The sequence below is a fragment of the Lepidochelys kempii genome, chromosome 8 (assembly GCF_965140265.1).
Source record: "Lepidochelys kempii isolate rLepKem1 chromosome 8, rLepKem1.hap2, whole genome shotgun sequence".
Lineage (NCBI taxonomy): Eukaryota > Metazoa > Chordata > Testudines > Cheloniidae > Lepidochelys > Lepidochelys kempii.
The window spans coordinates 83,630,538-83,652,336 of NC_133263.1; the positions used below are offsets into that span (position 1 = coordinate 83,630,538).

At 39.0% G+C, this 21,799-nt stretch overlaps 1 protein-coding gene across 1 annotated transcript in view; it reads right to left on the bottom strand.

Annotated features, from left to right (window-relative positions):
• Positions 1-21,799, bottom strand: part of AK5 (adenylate kinase 5) — a 150,829-nt gene that overhangs the window by 55,783 nt on the left and 73,247 nt on the right. The window contains exons 7-8 of the mRNA XM_073357295.1: positions 18,419-18,509; positions 11,753-11,829 (exon numbers count right to left, since the gene is read on the bottom strand). Coding sequence (XP_073213396.1) covers positions 11,753-11,829; positions 18,419-18,509 — 168 coding nt within the window. The remainder of the gene's footprint in view (positions 1-11,752; positions 11,830-18,418; positions 18,510-21,799) is intronic.

Consider the following 21,799-nt stretch of genomic DNA (forward strand, 5'->3'; position numbering starts at 1 on the left):
TTTAGATGATCAAGTAGTAATTGCTATCATTTCTCTTTCTTATTTCTTTTAAAGACTAGTACCAGATTTGGCCTGGGATCATTAATATATCTGGAAGACTAAAAGCCAGTAGTGATTTTAAGACATCTGAGCTCCTAAAGGGTGTTTTTAAATTAGCCTTAAAAAAAGAAAAGAAAAGGAGTATGGACAGTTAGGAAGTAATAAGGAATTTGCCAGTATTATCCTTACTTATATTCAATTAGCAGTATCTTCAGAAAAAATAAATAGACTCTACAGATCAATGTTAAACAACTAATTGTAAAGGGATTTTAACAACACATTTGTTCCTCACAAAATCTTAAATGACAAACTAATTCAAATTGGCTTGAATTAAAACCTTTGTATTATGGATTAGAAACTCACTAGAAGTCTAGCAATAAAGGCTATGGTTGCCCTGTAGAGCCGATGCTGGCACAACTATGCCGATATAGCTATGCTGGCTACTAGTGTATCATAGACTATCAAGGTTGGAAGGGACCTCAGGAGGTCATCTAGTCCAACCCCCTGCTCAAAGCAGGACCGATCCCCAATTAAATCATCCCAGCCAGGGCTTTGTCAAGCCTGACCTTAAAAACTTCTAAGGAAGGAGATTCCACCACCTCCCTAGGTAACGCATTCCAGTGTTTCACCACCCTCCTAGTGAAAAAGTTTTTCCTAATATCCAACCTAAATCTCCCCCACTGCAACTTGAGACCATTACTCCTTGTTCTGTCATCTGCTACCACTGAGAACAGTCTAGAGCCATCCTCTTTGGTCCACCTTTCAGGTAGTTAAAAGCAGCTATCAAATCCCCCCTCATTCTTCTCTTCCGTTGACTAAACATCCAGTGTTCCCTCAGCCTCTCCTCATAACTCATGTGTTCCAGTCCCCTAATAATTTTTGTTGCCCTCCGCTGGACTCTTTCCAATTTTTCCACATCCTTCGTGTAGTGTGGGGCCCAAAACTGGACACAGATGAGGCCTCACCAGTGTCGAATACAGGGGAACAATCGCGTCCCTCGATCTGCTGGCAATGCCCCTACTTATACATCCCAAAATGCCATTGGCCTTCTTGGCCACAAGGGCACACTGTTGACTCATATCCAGCTTCTCATCCAACCCCGTAACCCCTAGGTCCTTTTCTGCAGAACTGCTGCCGAGCCATTCGGTCCCTAGTCTGTAGCGGTGCATTGGATTCTTCTGTCGTAAGTGCAGGACTCTGCACTTGTCTTTGTTGAACCTCATCAGATTTCTTTTGGCCCAATCCTCCAATTTGTCTAGGTCCCTCTGTATCCTATCCCTACCCTCCAGCGTATCTACCTCTCCTCCCAGTTTAGTGTCATCTGCAAACTTGCTGAGGGTGCAATCCACACCATCCTCCAGATCATTTATGAAGATATTGAACAAAACCGGCCCAGGACCGACCCTTGGGGCACTCCACTAGATACCGGCTGCCAACTAGACATGAAGCCATTGATCACTACCCGTTGAGCCTGATGTGTAGATGTGATACACACTAACAGGAGGAGTTCTGCCAGTATAGGAACATCCCCCTTGACATTAACTATGCTGCCAGAAGCCCTCTTCTGTGTTTTTTCACATCCCTGCCTGACATAGCTATGCTGACAAAAACCCCAGTGTTTGACACATCTATGCTGACAGAAGATTACTTCTCTCACTGTAGCTAATGTCATTCCAGGATGTGGTGTTCCTATGCTGGCAGAAACACTCCTCCTTCTGTGATAAAGGGACTACACAGCACATTGGAAATCTGCAGAAGATGATCAATTGGGTGAAGATGCAAATAATAATGGGAATGGAGAAATAAAACAAAGAGGGACAGAGGAGAAATATTGACAGAAAACTACAATGGGTTTCAAGCTGGAAAAAATAAGCTAGGGGAAAATAATATGATAATAACCTATTCAGTGGAAAACTGAAATATGAAAAGCACCTGAAAGAGATCTAGGGGTGAAAGTGGTTTTTGGCTTCTATGTGATTGCATATGGGCCTGAGAACTGCATACCACTAGAGTTTTCTTCCAGGAAAGAAGAAAGAAGAAGTTCTGTATTGAAAGTTTATATAAAGGAGAAAGAGTTCAGGCCAGTTGGGGAAGATTATTTGAGAATTTGGGTGTGTGTTTTTTTTAAAGCTATTACATTCCATATTGCTCTGGGGTTTGTTTTTTGTTTTTAAATAAAATACTGTCCTATGGAGCTGGGGGTACTTGGCCCATCTGAAAATCAGGCCACAAATTCTAAAACTTAACTCCTATTTTAATGTGACACTATTATCTGAGAAACTTTTATTGGTTCAGAAACAGTCCTTCCCAAAAGGGGACACATGCTTTTGTATATTTTGGGCACAAAGTCGAACTAAAGCAGAAAAATAGCAACCTGCTTTGAAAAATAAAGCCCCAAAGCTATGAAGCAAACTAAAAAAGACAGAAAATTCAAAGTGGACGCCTGAACTCATGTAGTTTTGAGAATAAAAAGATCCAAAATCCTGAGTCAAGGACAGAATATAACCTTCACTTTTAATTTTCTTGGGGGTTTTAATCATTTTAATTTTTGTTTTAAATGTACCCCCCTCTATTCATATCCATGTGTATAATGAAAGATTAAAATAGTGGAACTCAAAAGATAAAATAATACTGGAGCAGGAGTATCCAAATACAATGAGGCAAAAGCACATGGTTTTTAAATCCAACAGTCCTTAATGCAGCCACAGTCCTCATGCACGTTTGCTTCCTACTAGATCGTGCTATAAACAGTACCCAGCCAAAACCACATTTTCTTTCACTTCACATTCTGCCAGCTTTTCTCTAACCTCACCCACTTACAACTCCCCATAACACTATGTATTATTTACCTATGGCTCTCAAATAGTACTGTCCAGGTACAAACCTCTCTCCCTTCTCCTTTAATTTCTCAATTATATTTTGGCACTACAGAAAAAGGTTTGGTGGTGGGAGAGTTTGGCTTTCTGACAGCATGTATGTCCAGATGATGAGTAAACACCTCCTGGAATAGAAGACCTTTAAGATGATGAATATAACTGGTTATTATCACAGAATAGCTGAGCCCAGATTTCACCGGCCATGTGTAAAAGAGCAGATACACACTCCCAGAGCACCAGACAGACTGGTTTAAGGTAGGGAGAGATGTACTCCCAGGAAATAAATCTGCAGAAAAGAGGGCCCTTGTAATATGTTAATTGTTTACTGCATGAAAGACACTGGATACCAGGACATGGGGGGCATCACAGGAAAAGGCGGCTGCATGTAGGGTTTGTGATAAAAGGTATCGGATCCTAGAATTTGCTCTTAGAAAGATGTAAGTTGTTTTCTCTTCTGAAACTGAGAAAGCCTTATCTAGTGAATCTTTTGGCCAAGTATAAATCTAGATATTGTAGAGACAGCCATTTACAGTGTATTAAATCCTTTTTCTATCTACTTTTTTATAACTCTTTATAAAACAAAGAGTTTCTTTTGAGTGTGATTTTCATGCAGTTCCGTCCTGGAGAAGGACCTTCCAGGAAGGAGCTCTCAAACCAGGCCGCTCCACACTTCCCTTGGCCAAAGGGCATGGAAAGGCAAATTTAACCCTACTAAAATGTGTTGCAAAAGCATGTAACTCAGAAAGGAGGAGACACTGAGAGGATGTAGGATGCAGAGCTGGAGGAAGGATGCATTTGATGACAAATGCTGACTCTCAGGCAAATATGCAAAGGATTTTTTAAAACGTATACATTGTACCCAAAGGAGCCATTCTATTGCTTTGATACAATATGAATAAATATTTTAAAGAGCAATTTTTGTACCCAGTAGAGTAAAATAGCACTTGTGCAGACACTGCAGTTTAAAAAGTAATTGTATAGATTTGCAAATAGGTGTGAGTGTGAATAATGAGCATTAACATTCTTTATAAAATAGAGCTTGCTCACCAGTCATCTTTCCAAAGTTCATAGTTTGTATTGATGCATTTCTTTTCAAAGAATTGCTCAAAGTGAACTGGTGCCTGCTCTTGCTGTAATTGCTATCTTGAAGTCAGTGGGAGCTCTGCATGAGTGAGAACTGGGCACCTGTAGGTTATAGGCTCAAGTATACTTGCACAGAAGCATGCTATACTAAAGATTGGGAGACGGTACACTGCCCCAGTATTAATACCTGGAGGCATTAGAGTTTTGTAAGCCATTAAGCTTCTAAACTAGAGGCACTAGGGGGACTGGATTATTTGCCCTCCTGCCCCTCCACAAGCCACAGAACAAAACTTCACGACATTGATGCTGACAGAATCTGGGGGGCCTAAAATGCAAGTGGTTTTTGGAAAATGAAGTTGTGGATGTTTAAATCTGCAGCAACCTGCATGAGTTTCCCTCCATGCAATGACATTCCAACTGAGGGGTATTCTAGGAAGCCCCTGATAATATGGCTCCAGTAGGCAATTAGCTTGGGGTAGTAGTAGGCAGTTTCACCTTGTCTCTGGCAGATCTCCACTAAGACCTTTGGGTTTGGCTGTGGAGCCTCATGTCTTCCACGTATGGGGAAGCAAACTTCTGTTCCTGACAGAAGAATTCCAAGGATAGTCTGCAGGCTGATCCTAGTGGCATTTCTATTCCCCTACATGGGAATAACCTGCATAAGGAAGAATGGAGCTATAGGATTTGTTTTATGGTATAGAATGTACCCTTTTGAAATAACTGAATAATCCTGAAAGATGTACAAAATGAAATAAAAGCACCAAAACAACTTTTAGTTTTGAGCATATTAAAGCAGCACTTTGTTCAAGGCAAACTACAGTTCTTTTGTTTCTAGAACTGATTTTTTTAGCCCCTAATAGGACAGTTTCCATGGCAACTCAAAATGAACAGATTGTGCACTGGCTTCAGTCGATTTCTGTTAAGCATGTTTCATCTGCCTAAAGTTAAGACAGATTTTTAGACCCTCTGCTGTGATTTGAATGTTCATTTCCCCTTATTGACATTCATGTCCTCCAGTGTATAATCTCTCTCCTTCCAAAGGCAGAATCTGGATCTATAATCTGAAGTGATGCCACTGCATATCAATGAAGGAGAAAAGACCATAACAAAAACATTGGAGTTGATAAACCTGGAGGACCGTGACCTTCTGGATGCTCATGGTCATATTTTAAAGTCAGATTCCTTATGATTAATGCTGTACAGCATATGTGAATGCCACTGCCACTTTACTAAGTACTTTATGTCCTGGAGTACGATTAAAAAATCATAGCGTATTCTCCTGCAGTCTGACCCAGCCTCTTAAATAATTTAATCACTGCGTATCTTGAAGGACTGATGTAAAAGTCCCAGTGGAAACTAAAAGTTCTTGTATAGCTGATAGAGGTGGGAACCATGTTCTTTGTCATGTTCTAATTTCAACCCTTGAAGTATCATCTCTGTAGTGTTGGATTATTCCCATGGGTCTTGCCTTCCAGAAGTGGGGAACTGAGAGACAAAATAATGTGACAAATGAGATAATATGGGTAGAAGCAGAGAGAAGATCTTTGATATCCATAGTTAAAAGGGAATTTGAATTCACTGCTGTCTATTCACCTTTTGAAAATTGTTCTGCTACAGTACTGACCAGGATTTTTTCCAGGGCATTTTGATTCTCTCTTGGACATTATCAGTTGAGTTTTTAAATTATGACAAAGGATCAGGATGGATATGTTGCTCTACTCCTGGTAGCAACGGAGTCTGTTTTTCACTGGTTGAGTTGATACCTTTCTGTTTATATTTGCATATCCTAAAACCTAATTTTTTACATACTCTGGGCTGGAAGTGATAGTGTAGCCATAAAAACAACGAGGAGTCTGGTGGCACCTTGAAGACTAACAGATTTATTTGTAGCCCTCTTGAAGAGTTGTTGCCATACGTTCTAATCAAGAATTTGCTATTTCGGTTAGTAGAATGTAATTCTGTTTTTGAGAGAGTTTCTTTCCCTCTATTTCCTCCTTCTTTTCTTTGTTGCTTTTTGAGTAATTCTGGAACGTTTTCTAATTATAAAACATTTTTCCTTTGCAGCAAAGATCAGGTTATGCAATTTGCTTAATACAGGAGATTGCTTGAACTCATGATATATTTTTTGATATATTTCTGACACTTTTTCTTTTATCTTAAACATACTTGGCCATCTCCATTTTGTAAATGTTATTTGCACTCATAATCAGGTGATTTGCTGTGGGGAAAAAAACCTGCATCTGAGCTGGCAATTTATTTTGTGGCAAAAAATATGTGTGCAAATTGCACTCAGCATTTTTAAAATTTTTCCTCAAAGTATTTTTGTCCGTCTGGGTTTTATCCTCTTGACTAAGGCATGTTCTCCTAGGTTATTAGGAGTGTAGGGTTTGTTTTTATTTTGTTTTGTTTTTCACTAATTCTTGCTTTGTTAGCATGTATTCAGATTGTAAACTTCCACCTATTTTCTAGACATAATTCTTCTTTATCTAATGAGGGCATATTCTTACTCTGCAGGCTGGTTGAAGCCATCCATAAAAGCTTTGCCTTTCACAAGAAAATAATCTGCTACTTCATTCTGAAGCTCTTTGACATGATTCACTGGTTCCAATTAATCTATATTCTTGTTTGGCCTGAATGCACTCAAATTGGACCAAATGATAGACTCCAAAATAACTACTGAATTTTGAAAGATAAAACATGTCTGAGTCCTAGCATCAAATGGCACAATAGCAACTAATTCTCTGGCAAGGCCAAGGAACTCAGCAGTAAGCATAACCAAATACAGTGAGCAGTAGGACAACATAGCCATGCCAGAAAGCAATTCTGTTATCAAAGACTGCACGTGCAGATGCACACACCTGCATTGTCTGTAATGCAAATATTTCTTTATTAAATAAAACAGATAATAGAAATACTCATTTTTAGAAATATTGTTATTAGAAATTGGGAGAATACTATAAAAATATATTTCCATTGTCATAAGCAATCCTGTCACCTCCAAAGATGAGAAACCAAGGATGGGGTCCTGGTATGAGTAGAAATAGCAGGAGCTTTTTTCCAGCTCTCTATTTTTCAGTTGGGTCATTAAGTGCCATCATTTCCCTTAAAAAAGGAGCCCTAATTGCTTGGCTGACTAAACAGCAGTTCCTCCCCTCCTCTAATTGCAGGGAATTAGCAGGAGGCTGGAACATCCAACCGTAGTTCTTCCATTTGCTAGGAATGCTTCCCATGTAGAAGTCCATGCCTACCCATATGGTGGTTTTGTTTTTGTTTTGTTTTTTTCGGGAGATGTACCAGGTATGATAGTGGACTAACTTCAGTGAAGTAAATGCAGTTTCACTAGATCTGATTGCCTTAAATAATGCAACCTTCTATTTGGATTTATTATCAAAGGAGAGTAATGTATCCAAATTAGATTAATTGGTTCACTGCATGGGATATTAAAAGATGTTAATGGAGAAAGAGAGGCCAACATAGAAGTTAAAGGTTGGTGCTTAGATGAGGAGCAATGGATAGGCTGGAGCTTTGTTTGATCCAAGGCTTTTGAAATAGAAATTGTGGAAATGGTGTCGCTGAAGAAAGATATCTCTGTGAGAAACCTAAGAATCACAAATCTCATTCTGGAATTATGGTTGCAAATTAGATGGAGAATGAAGATAAGGGTGAATCTGAGATGTTTGAGCATTTTAAGTTTAGGACAAGGAGTTTCTGCTTTAAAAGGTTGTAGATACGGTTTCTCTCAAATGAAGATAAAATTATTAGCTTGGGAATATTCTTGTTGAGTTTAAATACTCATTAACTCTAAAGTAAGCTTGCAGTTTTAAATGCTGCAGTAAAACATTTCTAAATGAGAAGAACTATGAATAAATCACTTCTTCCACATTGTTGTATTATGATCTTCTAGCTGAGTGAGTTCTGACTTAATCTAATGAATACATTTGAAAATTTCAGGAGCAATATTTTGGATGTGGAGGATCTGAAGTGCTCCTCTAGCTTAACAATAAATGTCTTTTTATTTCTAGTTCATTATATACAACACTACAAGGGCATTATACCCCTCTGGCAGGCCCATTGTTACAGTCCTAGTATATGTCAACATGAGGTATTTTATATTTAAATGTTTGATTAAACAGAATACATCAACTCCAAGATCTGCCCATCAGGACGCCAGCTTAGAAAGACTTTTGGCAAAGGAAGGGAATTCAGCTGCTGCAGTTCAGACATCATGATTTGGCATAGGATGCAGTGCATGACTTCTGTAATTGGATCTACCCTTTGACAGGCTTAGAAATCATAGCCCAGAAGAAGAGGAATAGTCAGATCTGAATGGTCCTAAAAATTGTCGTCTTGAGATTTTTTAGGGACAGTGAATCAATAAAAAATATGGGTAAAGCAACAAAGTGGAATTTGGTTCATTCTTTCACAAGACATTATGAGCTGGATGCACTGTGTGGTCTTTTTTCAAAACTGTTCTCTAAACAGTGTTTCTAAAATACCTGTCTACACCAACTCTGACACAGAATCTGTTTGTTAGACCTGTTAGTTCCAGATATGAGTAGAAATGGAAATGTAATTCTTATCTGGAAATTTGCTTTTGTAAATTTCTGCAGTTTAGGTGGCCTCCCTTGTGTTGCCTTACAATGTTTTGGGATCTTACTGAGGTGCAAATATTCAGGCTCATAAAGCATTTGTGAATAGCAAGCAGGGAACAGTCAGCTTGTTTATTGATTAATTATAAGCAATTTGTTCTAATTTACATTATAAATGTGTAAAATGTACAGAATCAGTTTAAAACTACAAAAAAGAGAGCCAGATCTTGAGCTGCAATTAATGCTGCTTTGCACAGTGGAGCAAAGCAGTGCTGAAGTCAGCACAGCTGTACACTGGAGGATCTCCTCTATGTAGAGGAATCCTTGGGTGGCATAGTCCTAGAGGTTCCTATACCACTTCACCCTCCTGGCTGCCAGTAACAGGGTGTGTGTGGGTGAGAGAATTTTTGGCTGCCAGAATAGCCCCTGGCGGGCCATTAGCAAGTGGCATAAAATAATGAAGTCCTTAGGCTGCCCTAATTTACCTCACGGACCATCCTGACACAGAGCCCCCCCCCCAAATTTAGTGGGTGCAAAGGGCATATTTGTACCTCCATTTCAGTTGAGCCAAGTGCTGCACAGTCCCTGCTGAGGATCTGCCGCAATGAAAGCAGCACATGCCATATAGCAGTAACCCACAAATGCATCTACCTCTAATTGCTCAGTGGCTACCAAGATGTTCTGCTAAATCTCAACCATTATATTAGCAGCTCAGCTGCATAAGGTTGCTTGGAAACCAACTCACTTAGCCCTCACATTCCTCCTGATAGCTGTTTTATGCAATAACATCCTCACATGACACACTTGTAACTAGACATGCATGCCTACCTCACTTGAGAGCCCCACTGTAGAGGGTGTTGGTGCTTGAGACAATTACTAAATAATCTGTCATGTGGTAAATCATTGGGATATTAAGTTACTGTCCTAGTCAAAATGTGTTCCAGCACTGAATACAAGCAGTTCCACATAGTCGAGTAATCTACTTCATTTTACTTTCTTTTATTGAGGATAATTTCTAATTTAGTCTTTCAGATGTGTACGTACACTCACTGAGTAACTGGATGGTTTTATGATTGTAACCCTTATCCTAATCTCTCTCTTCCTTGCTTTCATATATTTCCCTCATTTGTGTCAGGCCTAAATTTAGATTGTAAGTGCTTCTGGATAGAACTGGGTTTCTTCTATGCATTTCTATAAAATGCCTATCACAGATTTAGAGAAACAAAGATCATTAATAAGCAGCAATAGAAATCTGTCTTGTGGGTTTTATTTTTTTTACTTGACCTGTTTTCCTGACCTTTGAATCAATGGCCATATTAGTAATTCCCACTACCTGATTAAGGCAGTCATTATCAATGAGCTGCTTTAAAACTGCACCAGATGTTTCTGGTGCTTATGGCTAGGAGGTTTTCAAATCGGCTTTTTTCCTCTCCTTCTTTCCCTAGTTGACAATAATCTTGCTTCTCTGCCAACCTGACAATTTGCTGCTCTGGGCAGGAATGACAGTCAACCGCAAGCAGTGGGAGGAAGACTTGCAATTAATGAATTGTATAAGGTTTCATATCAGCCTTCTCAACAAAACATATGGCTAAAAAACAAATAAGTTTAACCCTCTGCCTCCAAACTCAACCATACATGCAATGACCCAATACTATGAAATTAGCAAGTTCATATACTTTTTCCTGTTAATCTTGTTTTGTAACCATGAGCTGCACTTTTAAGGACCAGTTAAAATAATTTGGTTTTATGTACACAGATTGTGGACTAAGGGATGCTGTTTCTCCAGGGATTCATACTTTGCCAAGGGAACACACACATCCGTCATTTAAAAATTAAAAATGCATGATTATTTTTTTATGGATTTGTATAGTACTACAATGGTACACTCTGCATTACAATGCTAACAGACCCTCTCCCTGCCCTAAAGAGTTAGGGACAAGACAAGGAAAAAACAAAGGAAACTTAAGGAGCTTATTGGTAAAGAGGCCAGCTTAGGAATGACTGGAGGAAGTGTGTGCTTTAGGGAAGGTTTGGAAGGGAGAGCAAGGCTGCTTGATGTACAGAAGTGAGAGAGAGTCAAAAGCTGGGAATGGGGAGAGCTGTAAAGAACAGTTAAAGGGAAGAACTGGGAGTAAAACTGGAGTAGGAGTGAGGGTAGAATATATTAGACTTTGAAGGTGTTTCCATCAGATTTGGCAAAAGAAAACCCAAGAACAAATATGCAAATGAGGAAATGAAAATGTGAAAGGCAGAATTATAAAAATCTAACTTTAAAATATGCTAGTGCAATAGGGAGAGAGTCTTCAGCGAAGATTTAACAGGACACTATTCATGCCCTTTTCCATTTCTCTAACAGATGAGTGTCATACTGTAACTCTAGTGTGGACCTGTACTGTGACAGGCTGTGGCTCTATGCATAGTCCCTTCCAGACTAGCTTTGCCATGGCAGGAGTAGCCTGTGAGAGAGGAGGGAAAACTAGGGCAGGGCATATACATACTATAAACAGGCTGAGCCCATCCTTTGACTCTAGGTCCTGCCCTTTCATACCTCCATGGGTTAAGGAGTAGGGTGACACACCATCTGACCACCTCTTTTTCCATGGACTTGGAAAAGGCTGTCTGAATTTGATCCCGCAATAGGAATGAGATTGCAGTTGCTATTAACAGTTTAGCAATAGGAGGGTTGCTCTTAACATAAACACTGTTAAGTGGGGAATGTGTTTGCTTGGTTTTGGTTATATTCCACACCTTTTTCTTTTTAACTCCTCTCTAAAATATGTTTAACCATTGCTCCTACTCAAAATGGGATACACCTAGAGAGGCAGGGAAATTGAGCATGACAGACTTCTGTTTGTCTGTAACAGAACCACATGTGCCACCATTCTGAATTGCATGGAGAAAACTGCAAAATGTAAGGGATGGAGAATAGGGCTTTGAACTCCAAAGTAATCTTCATTGCTGTCCCATAACCAGATAGCTACTTCACTATGACATATTTGCTTACATGGCACAACAAAAGCCCTTAAGTGTAAATATTCATTTCATCCGTCTTGCTCAGGCAAAACACAGCATATACATAAACTAGAAAGCAATGAGTGAAGAGACTAGGGTATGAGGGGGTATGAGTGCAGGTGTGTGTGAAGAGATACTTATATAAGCAATTACCTGGTCTTCAAAGTCAAATTCGGTATCAGCGATATCTCCAGAATCCAGAATTGGACTCAGATCAAGTACATTTGGCCCTAAAGTATGAAAGGAAATGAAACTTCAGACATGGACTGGCAGTTTTCACTTCACATGGTGGGACATAGTTATATTTCCAATCTCAATCTGGCTCTCTCGTTGTCCATATATGTGTTTTGTTTTTTTTTAAACAAAACCTATCCAAGGAGTCATTTGTATGTGAAATAATACCAATCAGTGTGATGGTTCTTTAACCATTCATTATTAGGATTGTTGTAGCTTTTAAAAGATATCTCTAATGTGATTAGTATACTGTCTAAATTACAATGCCTTTCATGTATTCTGCAAAGTGTTGTACACTGTGTAATGCACTACAAAAATGTTACTGGAATTTTAATTAACTATGAAGTTGGTGAAGAATAAAATAATTTTATACACAAAGAGATAAATTAATGGTACTCAATAGACTGAGAAAGACATAATCTACTTTGTGTATACTAGTAAATCGGAATGGTTGCATTTTACATTTGCTTTGCTCTGGTGTAAATGACTTCAGGGCACTGGAAAAATAAGGCTCAATATCTCCAGAGGTGCTGGAGGTGTCCCAGGCTAAACTGGTATGGTAGGACATCTGTCAATCTCTTAGTCCAGAGGTACCAACATACAAGATAGAGCCATGGGCCCTAGCACCTGCATCCCAGAAACATCTATTCTGGGACCACCAGTTCTGCCAGCAACAACTCCCCAGTGCTGGCAGATGGATTATGGCAGTCCCCTGTGTTCTGGGGAAAGGAAGGGTTCCCTGTACCCTCTACTGGAGTAATAATTTAGCCCCATTCATAGCTCATCACAGCCCACCAGTATTTGGGATTTGTGAAAGTTTCAAAGGGCACATTGTTACAAGATGATTTGAGTTCCTGATAACATAAACTCAGTATATCTTTTAATTTTTTGCTATCACTTCAGTAGACTCATTAAAAACAAAATTTACTACTCTTATTTAACTTTCAACTTGTCATCACACCATTTATTTACAGAATTTTAAACCCTAACGTTATAACAAACTCCAAATAATGAGAAAATCTAGGACCCAAATTTTGAGTCCATTCTAGATTGCAGCTACAAATTAGCTGTCAAGAAGCCTGCAAAGGGCCTAAGCACCATTTACCAATTTGGGAGCAGTGAAGAACACTAGAGCAGCTAATAAATATATTTTTTGTTGTGACCTGCTGTCATCAGTCAGTCAGGGTTATGGATGGGGAAGTGGGAATGCTGTTCTGGTGGGTTGCATGTGTGATCATGCAGCAAAATATCTTCGGAAGAACAGGTACTACTGACCACATAGTCTTAACACTGCCACTAATCTTTTGATTAAATGGTTTTTTCGCTATTAAAGCTAATCCTTACTTTACAGTGTATATGGAGAGCTGTCTGTATCATTCACTGTCCCCAAAGGCTTTACTGTTTCATAGTTCCCAACCCATTTAAGCATCAGCTATTTTTGTTTGTTTTTAACATTTACATAGTAATAATCTCTGTAGGTGGTGAGATGAACAATAAGAGAGAGAACATGAGGAGCAGAACTGGATAGCATGATGAATAAAACCATAAAGCTTTGTAAAAGGAGATTACGTCAATGCTGTTTAATTTGCTATCCATATTATAATTGGCTAAATTCATCCTTGATGTAGCTTGTTGGCTTCATGGAATTTACACCAGGGATGGATTGGCCCACCATCTGTTTGTGTGGGGTTTTAAAAAAAATGTTCTTGTACACTTTAACAATTTGTTATATTAATGTAGTAGAAAGGGATTACATTTTCCCCATCTTTATAACCAGAGATGCACCTGTGCTGCATTCTGTACCTTGGCATAGGTGTTCTGTGAGCTTCTAATGAAAATACCTGTTTTTATAGATAGGTGCAAGAGGACAGAATTAAGGTTACTATGAGAAGCTTAATTAAGTTTCTTGTATTTTATGCAACTGAAGTCTCAATCTTAATATTACACCAAGGTAGATAATGTATATAATTCAACTAAACCTGAATCTTGATTGAGAATGATCTACCTTGAACTGCCAATTATTTTTAAAGGCACTTTTGTAAAATATTTGATTAACTATCACTAATATTCCTTATCTACTGTGAGCAGTGTATCTCCTCCCTAACTAGGAACATTAACATTAAATATTGGATTTAGAAGCTAAGTACTTTTTAGGGAAATAGACTACCACAAACTTTTAATGTAAAGATTGGGCTGAAAGTTAACGGTCACGCATAATATATTTTAAACTAGAAAAGCCATAATAGTTCTGTATCTTTTAACATGGTGAATTGTCTATGGCAGTTTTAACTTGAACTGTGAGGCTTGTTTTCACTGCAGAAGCCCCAACTCTTTTGCAAGGTTCAAGAAAGGGTAGGATAAATTGAGAGGTTTTTTTTCTTTCTTGTTTTCACTGAGAACTTAGCGAAAGGAAAACCATCTGTCACTCTCTGAATATTCTACAGAGAGCTGTACTTTTGGTGAGTGAAATGAAATAAACCTAAAAGAGATGCCCTGCAGTACACTGTAGTAACAGGCTATTGTGAGAATAAGGAAAAGCAGTAGGGGCCTGGTGGAGCTTTTGGATACCATTGCTGCAGTACCAATGGAGAATGAGGTAGGTAGTTTGCCAGTCTAACTGTACTGTAAGGGGGAGCACACCTAACTTGCTGGACCCACACTAAAACCTGCTACTACAGGGATGGTAGGGGAAGAGAGCAGGCTTGGCCATTCACTCAGGAGGATGGGAGTGGGAGAGGGCCAGTTGTTCAACCTGTATAATAATAATGGAAGTGATGAGGATGGGGGTGGGAATTGCCACTGACACACCAGAAGACCTTGAAAGATGTGGGGGAAGTCAGGGGGAGGGTGGATGTTCTAAGTCTCAACCCAACTTTGCTTAAAACTTTCTGTACCAAGTTTCAGGAGGCTTATGCTAAACTGGTGTTGCTGTCATCAGTATGAATGGGGAAACAAAGAATTCTGAACTCAGGACCAGGCAAATAAGTGGATGAAGAAAGAGTTGTCAAATGTTTTCTTTAAAATGTCAGTGCATGTTCATGGCTAGTCTATATATAGCAGTGGTCTGGTAATACCCTGCAATCATAAACAAGGTTTAATTCATGTTGTTATTTTTTGCATCTTTCTTTCTAACGTTAAACTTGTACACAGATATAGGCCTCAAAGCACTTTAGCACATGGTTAACACAAAGGGGTACATCCTTAGGTGGTGTGGATCATTTTGCATTCCATTGTCCCATTCCATTACAGCATTTAAATGCTTGCGTAACATTAAGCACATGACAGTTTACATCAAAGCTATCCATAGGTATCTGAATAATTCTATTGACTTCAATGGGCTACTCATGTGCTTAAAGTTACACAAATGCTTAAATGCTATGCTGGAATGGGGTCACAGAATGCAAAAACTAAGACCTGATCTGAAAAGGTGCATTTATAATCTGAAATACCTTCAGTTTTGACATGTACGTGTTTATGGGGGTTGGGGAGAAATCAGTTAATTTTCTTGTGTACTGTGTTTTTCAAAGGGGAAAAATGGAAAGGGTTTTATTACAGTTTTTTAAAGATTTCAGTTTACTTCTTTATTGGAGCTCCCTTAGCTAAATAATAAGCTCCACAAAGAGGAAGAAGTTATTGAAGGAAGAAAGTATTTCAGACAATTCTATTTGCTTTTGTGCTAAACTTTGCATCTTCAACACATAGGGCAGCATTTATGCTATCTTGTAAATTGAGAGTTCATTCTTAGTAAAGATTTGGCTCAAATTTTGACCCATCTTTTGTTGTAATGAAGCTGACTTGCACAGAACTGTTAGTGAAAAACTATTATCGAGGTATAACTCATGGGCGGTTACGTATAACAGATGTCTGGATCCTTGCACAGAAATGTACCCCAGTGTTAATTTATTATATTCATTTATATCATTGAGTCAAATTATGCTGATCTGTCTAAATTTAACTGCTGTTAATTTGCCATTAAAAGGTAGCAGAATCACATTGATGCAAGTTAATTAAGCAGCTGTTTGGACCATTTGTATTTCAGAAATGTATTAATATATTCCCACACAAACTTAAATATTATTTTTATTTGCAGTCCATAAACTGGCTCAAATATCCTCACACAATATATCTTTTTAAGAACAACTGTATTTGCGCTTTTTACATTTGACATTGTCATAAAAATAATTTTTAAAAAATTCTGTGAAACCTAGGTTTGTCTACATGGTTAAAAAAATTAGGTTTAATACAAATTGTCCTTTTAGTTTATGAAATTCTTTGAAGAATGGTCTAACTCAGTTAATAAGTCTTACATTTCAGCATTTCAAGTCAGAGAAATACTTAGAAAGTCAAAAGAAAAGGAGTACTTGTGGCACCTTAGAGACTAACCAATTTATTTGAGCATAAGCTTTCGTGAGCTACAGCTCACTTCATCGTATGCATACCGTGGAAACTGCAGCAGACTTCATATATACACAGAGAATATGAAACAATACCTCCTCCCACCCCACTGTCCTGCTGGTAATAGCTTATCTAAAGTGATCATCAGGTGGGCCATTTCCAGCACAAATCCAGGTTTTCTCACCCTCCACCCCCCCACACAAATTCACTCTCCTGCTGGTGATAGCCCATCCAAAGTGACAACTCTTTACACAATGTGCATGACAATCAAGTTGGGCTATTTCCTGCACAAATCCAGGTTTTCTCACATCCCCCCACCCCCATACACACACAAACTCACTCTCCTGCTGGTAATAGCTCATCCAAACTGACCACTCTCCAAGTTTAAATCCAAGTTAAACCAGAACATCTGGGGGGGGGGGTAGGAAAAAACAAGCCTGTGTCCTCTTGTTTTTTCCTACCCCCCCCCCCAGATGTTCTGGTTTAACTTGGATTTAAACTTGGAGAGTGGTCAGTTTGGATGAGCTATTACCAGCAGGAGAGTGAGTTTGTGCGTGTATGGGGGTGAGGGGGATGTGAGAAAACCTGGATTTGTGCAGGAAATAGCCCAACTTGATTGTCATGCACATTGTGTAAAGAGTTGTCACTTTGGATGGGCTATCACCAGCAGGAGAGTGAATTTGTGTGGGGGGTGGAGGGTGAGAAAACCTGGATTTGTGCTGGAAATGGCCCACCTGATGATCACTTTAGATAAGCTATTACCAGCAGGACAGTGGGGTGGGAGGAGGTATTGTTTCATATTCTCTGTGTATATATGAAGTCTGCTGCAGTTTCCACGGTATGCATCCGATGAAGTGAGCTGTAGCTCACGAAAGCTTATGCTCAAATAAATTGGTTAGTCTCTAAGGTGCCACAAGTACTCCTTTTCTTTTTGCGAATACAGACTAACACGGCTGTTACTCTGAAACTTAGAAAGTCATCTTCCAGGGAAAGATAATTTAAAAAAAAGAGAGAGAACTGATTGGTATTAGAATAACAGTTCCATTCTTCTCTCAGTAAGATGTTTCTAATACAAAATTTATTGCAACCTTTAGTGGTGGAATTTCATGACAGGTTGTTGCTTTTGGCAACAGTCAATATATCTCAGGAATCCACAATGAAAAAGAATATCATTATCATCTAGGAGCACACTGAATAGCTTTCTTTCTCCAAATATTTGTTGTATAGGTGGTTGCACATGGATCTTGTAAGAGTAGTTCAAGGTTTGGCATATCAAATATGATGATGTGAAGCCATGAATGTGTCCAGAAAATAATGTCTTGTTTGTTAGCCACTATGAACCAAATTACATCTGCAATTATGGTAATAGTTTAAAGACAAAATGAACTGGGGCTAATTACCTTTACAAACATTATTGAAATAAGCAAAGAGCCTTTAATTGCCTGCTATTTTATTAATCCTCACACGCTGTCTGAAAAAGAGAGGTACCCAACTGACTGTAACCTCTTTGGTCTGATGCCCATGTTTGATATGGAGAAAAGGCTAATTAATGAAGTGATAGCTCTTAGTCTGGAGACGGGATTACCTCATTTTTGAATCCTATTTTGAAGGAGGACAAAGGCAGGTACAAGGTTCCTGTTCACATGAAAATTCACTCTAATACAGAAGGGCTGAGGGGGAAAAATCCTCCAACATGTGTCGCGGAGCTCATTGACAGCTAATGTGGGTACTGGGAGGAGTAGCAGATGCTGCCTGCTGCTCCTCTTGCAATGGGTTTTTGGCTATGTGGGTCTACGCGATCTGTAGAGCCACTGAATGCAACCTGTTCTGTGGGTGACACACCCAATTTGTGCCTTTCTATGGTCCCCCACAGAGATCTCATATCCAAGCCATGCTGATTCCAATTATGTCAGTTCTCCAAATATTTGCCCATTCAAACAGTGAAACATACGATTTCCTTCCCAGACATGAAGAAGAGCTCTGTGTGGCACGAAAGCTTATCTCTTTCATCAACAGAAGTTGGTCCAATAAAAGATATCACCTCAGCTTTAGCAATTTCGAGGGGGTGGGGAAGTAGTCAAGAGTTTGTTTCAGTGTTTTCGTTAATATTTGATGGATATGAAAAACAGAAATCACTGCTACATTGGATGTTGAAAGTAAACAGTTTCTTTTGCTTGTACAGTAACTCACCTGCCACTGCCTCTTTGGGAGGAAATAGCTTATTGTCAACTGCCATGCTTATGTCATAGAAAACTTCCTCTTCGTCCCTGTCTGCATCAAACTGTTGGAAAGGGAGAAGGCAGTCAGACACTTCTGGACAGAATGAATTACTTAGATGAATGCTATTATATAATATGCAGTCCAATCCTAAACCATTAAAGTCAATGGGAATCTTTCAATTTCCTTCCTTTGAATCAAGCCCTTAAATATGATTCATTCCATTGCCAATTTGCCCATATTTCATAGACTGCAGTTAAAAAGAAGTTGAGTTGTTTTAAAAGACTGACATTTCCAAGATAAAACCTCAGAAAACAATATTAGTAATACATAGCACTATATCTGATGCTTTTTCTGCCATCCAAAGTATCTATGTGGAGACCGTGAAACTACAGATCACATGAATAGTTCTTATCACCTGATTTTTAGGGGGAAGCTGTAACAAAATACATTTAATTTGAAAGTCAAAATTGCTGAGCAACTTCTGAATTGTGGCTTAAACTAATCTTTTTAATATGTGTGCTGTTCTTTCAGAACTTCAGTGAGTTACTAGAAAAATGAAATACTTTTGAAAACTTACCTGTAATAAGTGGAGGAAGAAAAAGTTTCCTCTGTGTATTGCTATCTGATATCTGTACTATCCTGGGTAACATAAGTTAACAAAATCACATGGGGGTAGAAGTCCCCTTAAAATTGTGCAATAGCTTCTTGAGTTTGACTTTTTTCCTTCTCTCATTTACAAAATCCTTTGTCTCATTTACAATATCCTACCAAAGTTTGACTTCTGTTTTCCTACATCCTAGTCTCTGGTCTGTATCATGAGTTCTCTTTCCCAATCCATCATTTTACAGTTTTTTCTTGTTTCTGGTATTTATCACTGCACCATTCAACTAGATCATTTTTTTATTTATTGTTCCTACTTAATAAACTATGAATGCCTGCTTGAAGATGATTCATGTGTTTCTTTTATTGATTTGAATATGTTGCCAGTTGATTACCTTCAGTGTTCTTCATATTAATTGAACATGGAAATAAAGGGAAAATGTACATTTGGGTAAATTAAGCTGCCTTTTCTCCTCAACTGAAGCCAGGTATGTTTCCAAGAGAAAACTAAACACTCAGTGTAGACTTAGGGTTAAATCCATCTCCCACCCCCAATCCACCACAAATCATTCTAAGTTTCTGTTAAACCAAACAAGCTTTTGGCTGTCCTTATACAAAACTAAAATAAAAACCAGGTTACAGACGATGAACTGATCTTGTTCTGAGTGTTTATATACATCTTGAGCTCCTTTCTTGACTATCAGGCTTGGAGCAATTTTAATCATAAACTGGCTTCCTGGCACAATTTTCCACATTTCGGGGTAATTTTTCATCTCCAGACTAATGTGCCTTGTGATGCAGAATGAGCCTAAGGGGCAAATAGCCATACACTGATGAATTTGAGTTCATGAGCTTTCATGGGCTTGTCCTCTCAAGTCTGAAACTCTGCTGAACAGCATGCTCCAGCTCTATAGTCAAAGTCTGTTTGTCTTGTTGTGTTTGGGGATCCAGGAGCGTGAGATTTCTTAGAGAGATTATGAAACTATTGATTTAGTATTAGTGATGCAAACAGCAATAGGACGTTTCGGTAAAAAGAATTAATCTTCTTATTTCTACACCTTGTGCTAGAAATAATTTATTACACTCTGTGTGAGAGAAGCCTGGCTGCTGCTGCAAAGGTGCGAACCGTTTTACAGCCTGATCTAAATGCTGGTTGGAGCTGGGCTGCAGAAAGTTGGCATTGGTGGAAATGTAGTTGTTCTTCCAATACTTATCATGTATATTGGTTAAGAATACAGTGTGATATTCAAGCATTTATTCAGAAAGTTGTTAAAGCCCTTAGCAAGCCCCTACTTCTAAAAAATCAGTTTCACCCTGTTTATTAGCCCTCATGGTCCTTCATGACAACTTGTATAGGACTCGCACTATACAAACTGTTTTGTATTTGTTGTTTGTGGAATTTCCTTTCAGCACCTAATAGTGGATTTAGAGGCAAAAAGGAATCAAAAGGAAGAATCTCTGAGGGCCATTCATCATAATAGGAATCAAGAGACAGAGATAGAATTTGTGCCTTGGAAACCCAGAGAAATAGTCCTGAAAATGGGGAAAGAATATGAAATTCTGGAGAAAGAATAAATCTAACAGATGAGATTCTGGGAGCAGAGAGAAACAGGACATGCTGGAGGGAGGCAGCTAAAACTTGAAGAACCAGTGCAGGAAGTCAAACTCTTCATAGCCACCTGGGTGTCTTCAGCATGCCTAGGATTCCACTGCCCTGTTCCTTTTAGTTTCTCCCTCTAAGGCCTCACAGAATGATGCTCACCTTTCTTCTAATCCTGTCTTGACTAGGATTTAAAGATTTGACTAAAACTCTAGTCAAGACAAGGAAGTTGCACTTCCTCATGTACGATGGTCAAATTGAAGCCTTAGGCATCCCCCACTCCCTTAGGTTTCAATTTCACCTGTTTAGCATGAGTTAAAGAATACTCCTTCCTTGTCTACCCTAGACTTTTAGAAGGTGTTAGTTAGATTAAGCAAGCTAACATGATCTATACCTATGATCTTTTACAGCCTAGTTGCGACAAGGCCCTAGTGCTGGAAGGTTGGACGTGAAGGTTTGTCTAAAATGTTCCCTGTGTGGGGATACTCTTAAGCCCAGCTGCTCCTGGAATTCAAGATGGGGTTGGTGACAAAGAGCACAATTTTCCCTCTGTGGCTGATTAGGTGTTTGTGATCCTTTAATAATTTTTAATCACTAACATAGGGCATTATATTTTCATAGGGCTTTACAAACACTAACTAAGGCTGCATCTACACTTTGAGCTGAGGGTGTAATTCCTAGCTCAACTAGATGTACTCACACTAGCTCCCATGGTGAGCTAGAGTTTTTAAAATAGAAGTGTAGCTGGGGTGGCATGGACAGGGGTGAGCGGTGAGACAGGCTAGCTGTCCCAAGTACATACCCACTGGGTCCAGGCAGTTCTGAACTCAGGGAGGCTGTCCTATGCTGCCATTCATCGCTGACCATGTTACTACAGCTACACTATTTGTGACACACTCGATGAGAGCTAGCAGAAGTATGTTTACTCAAGCCAGGAAATCACACTCCAAGTGTAGACATAGCCTAAGCTTCACAACATCGCTGTGAAAGTAGCTAATTTAATTATTATCCCCTTTTTACAGACGGGAAACCTGAGGCACACTGAAGTTAAATGATTTGTTCAAGACTGCACAGTGAGCCAGTGGCAAAGTCAGAATTAAAACGTGAGTTCTTGGCTCCTAGCTCCATCCTCAGCCCACTAGACAATACTA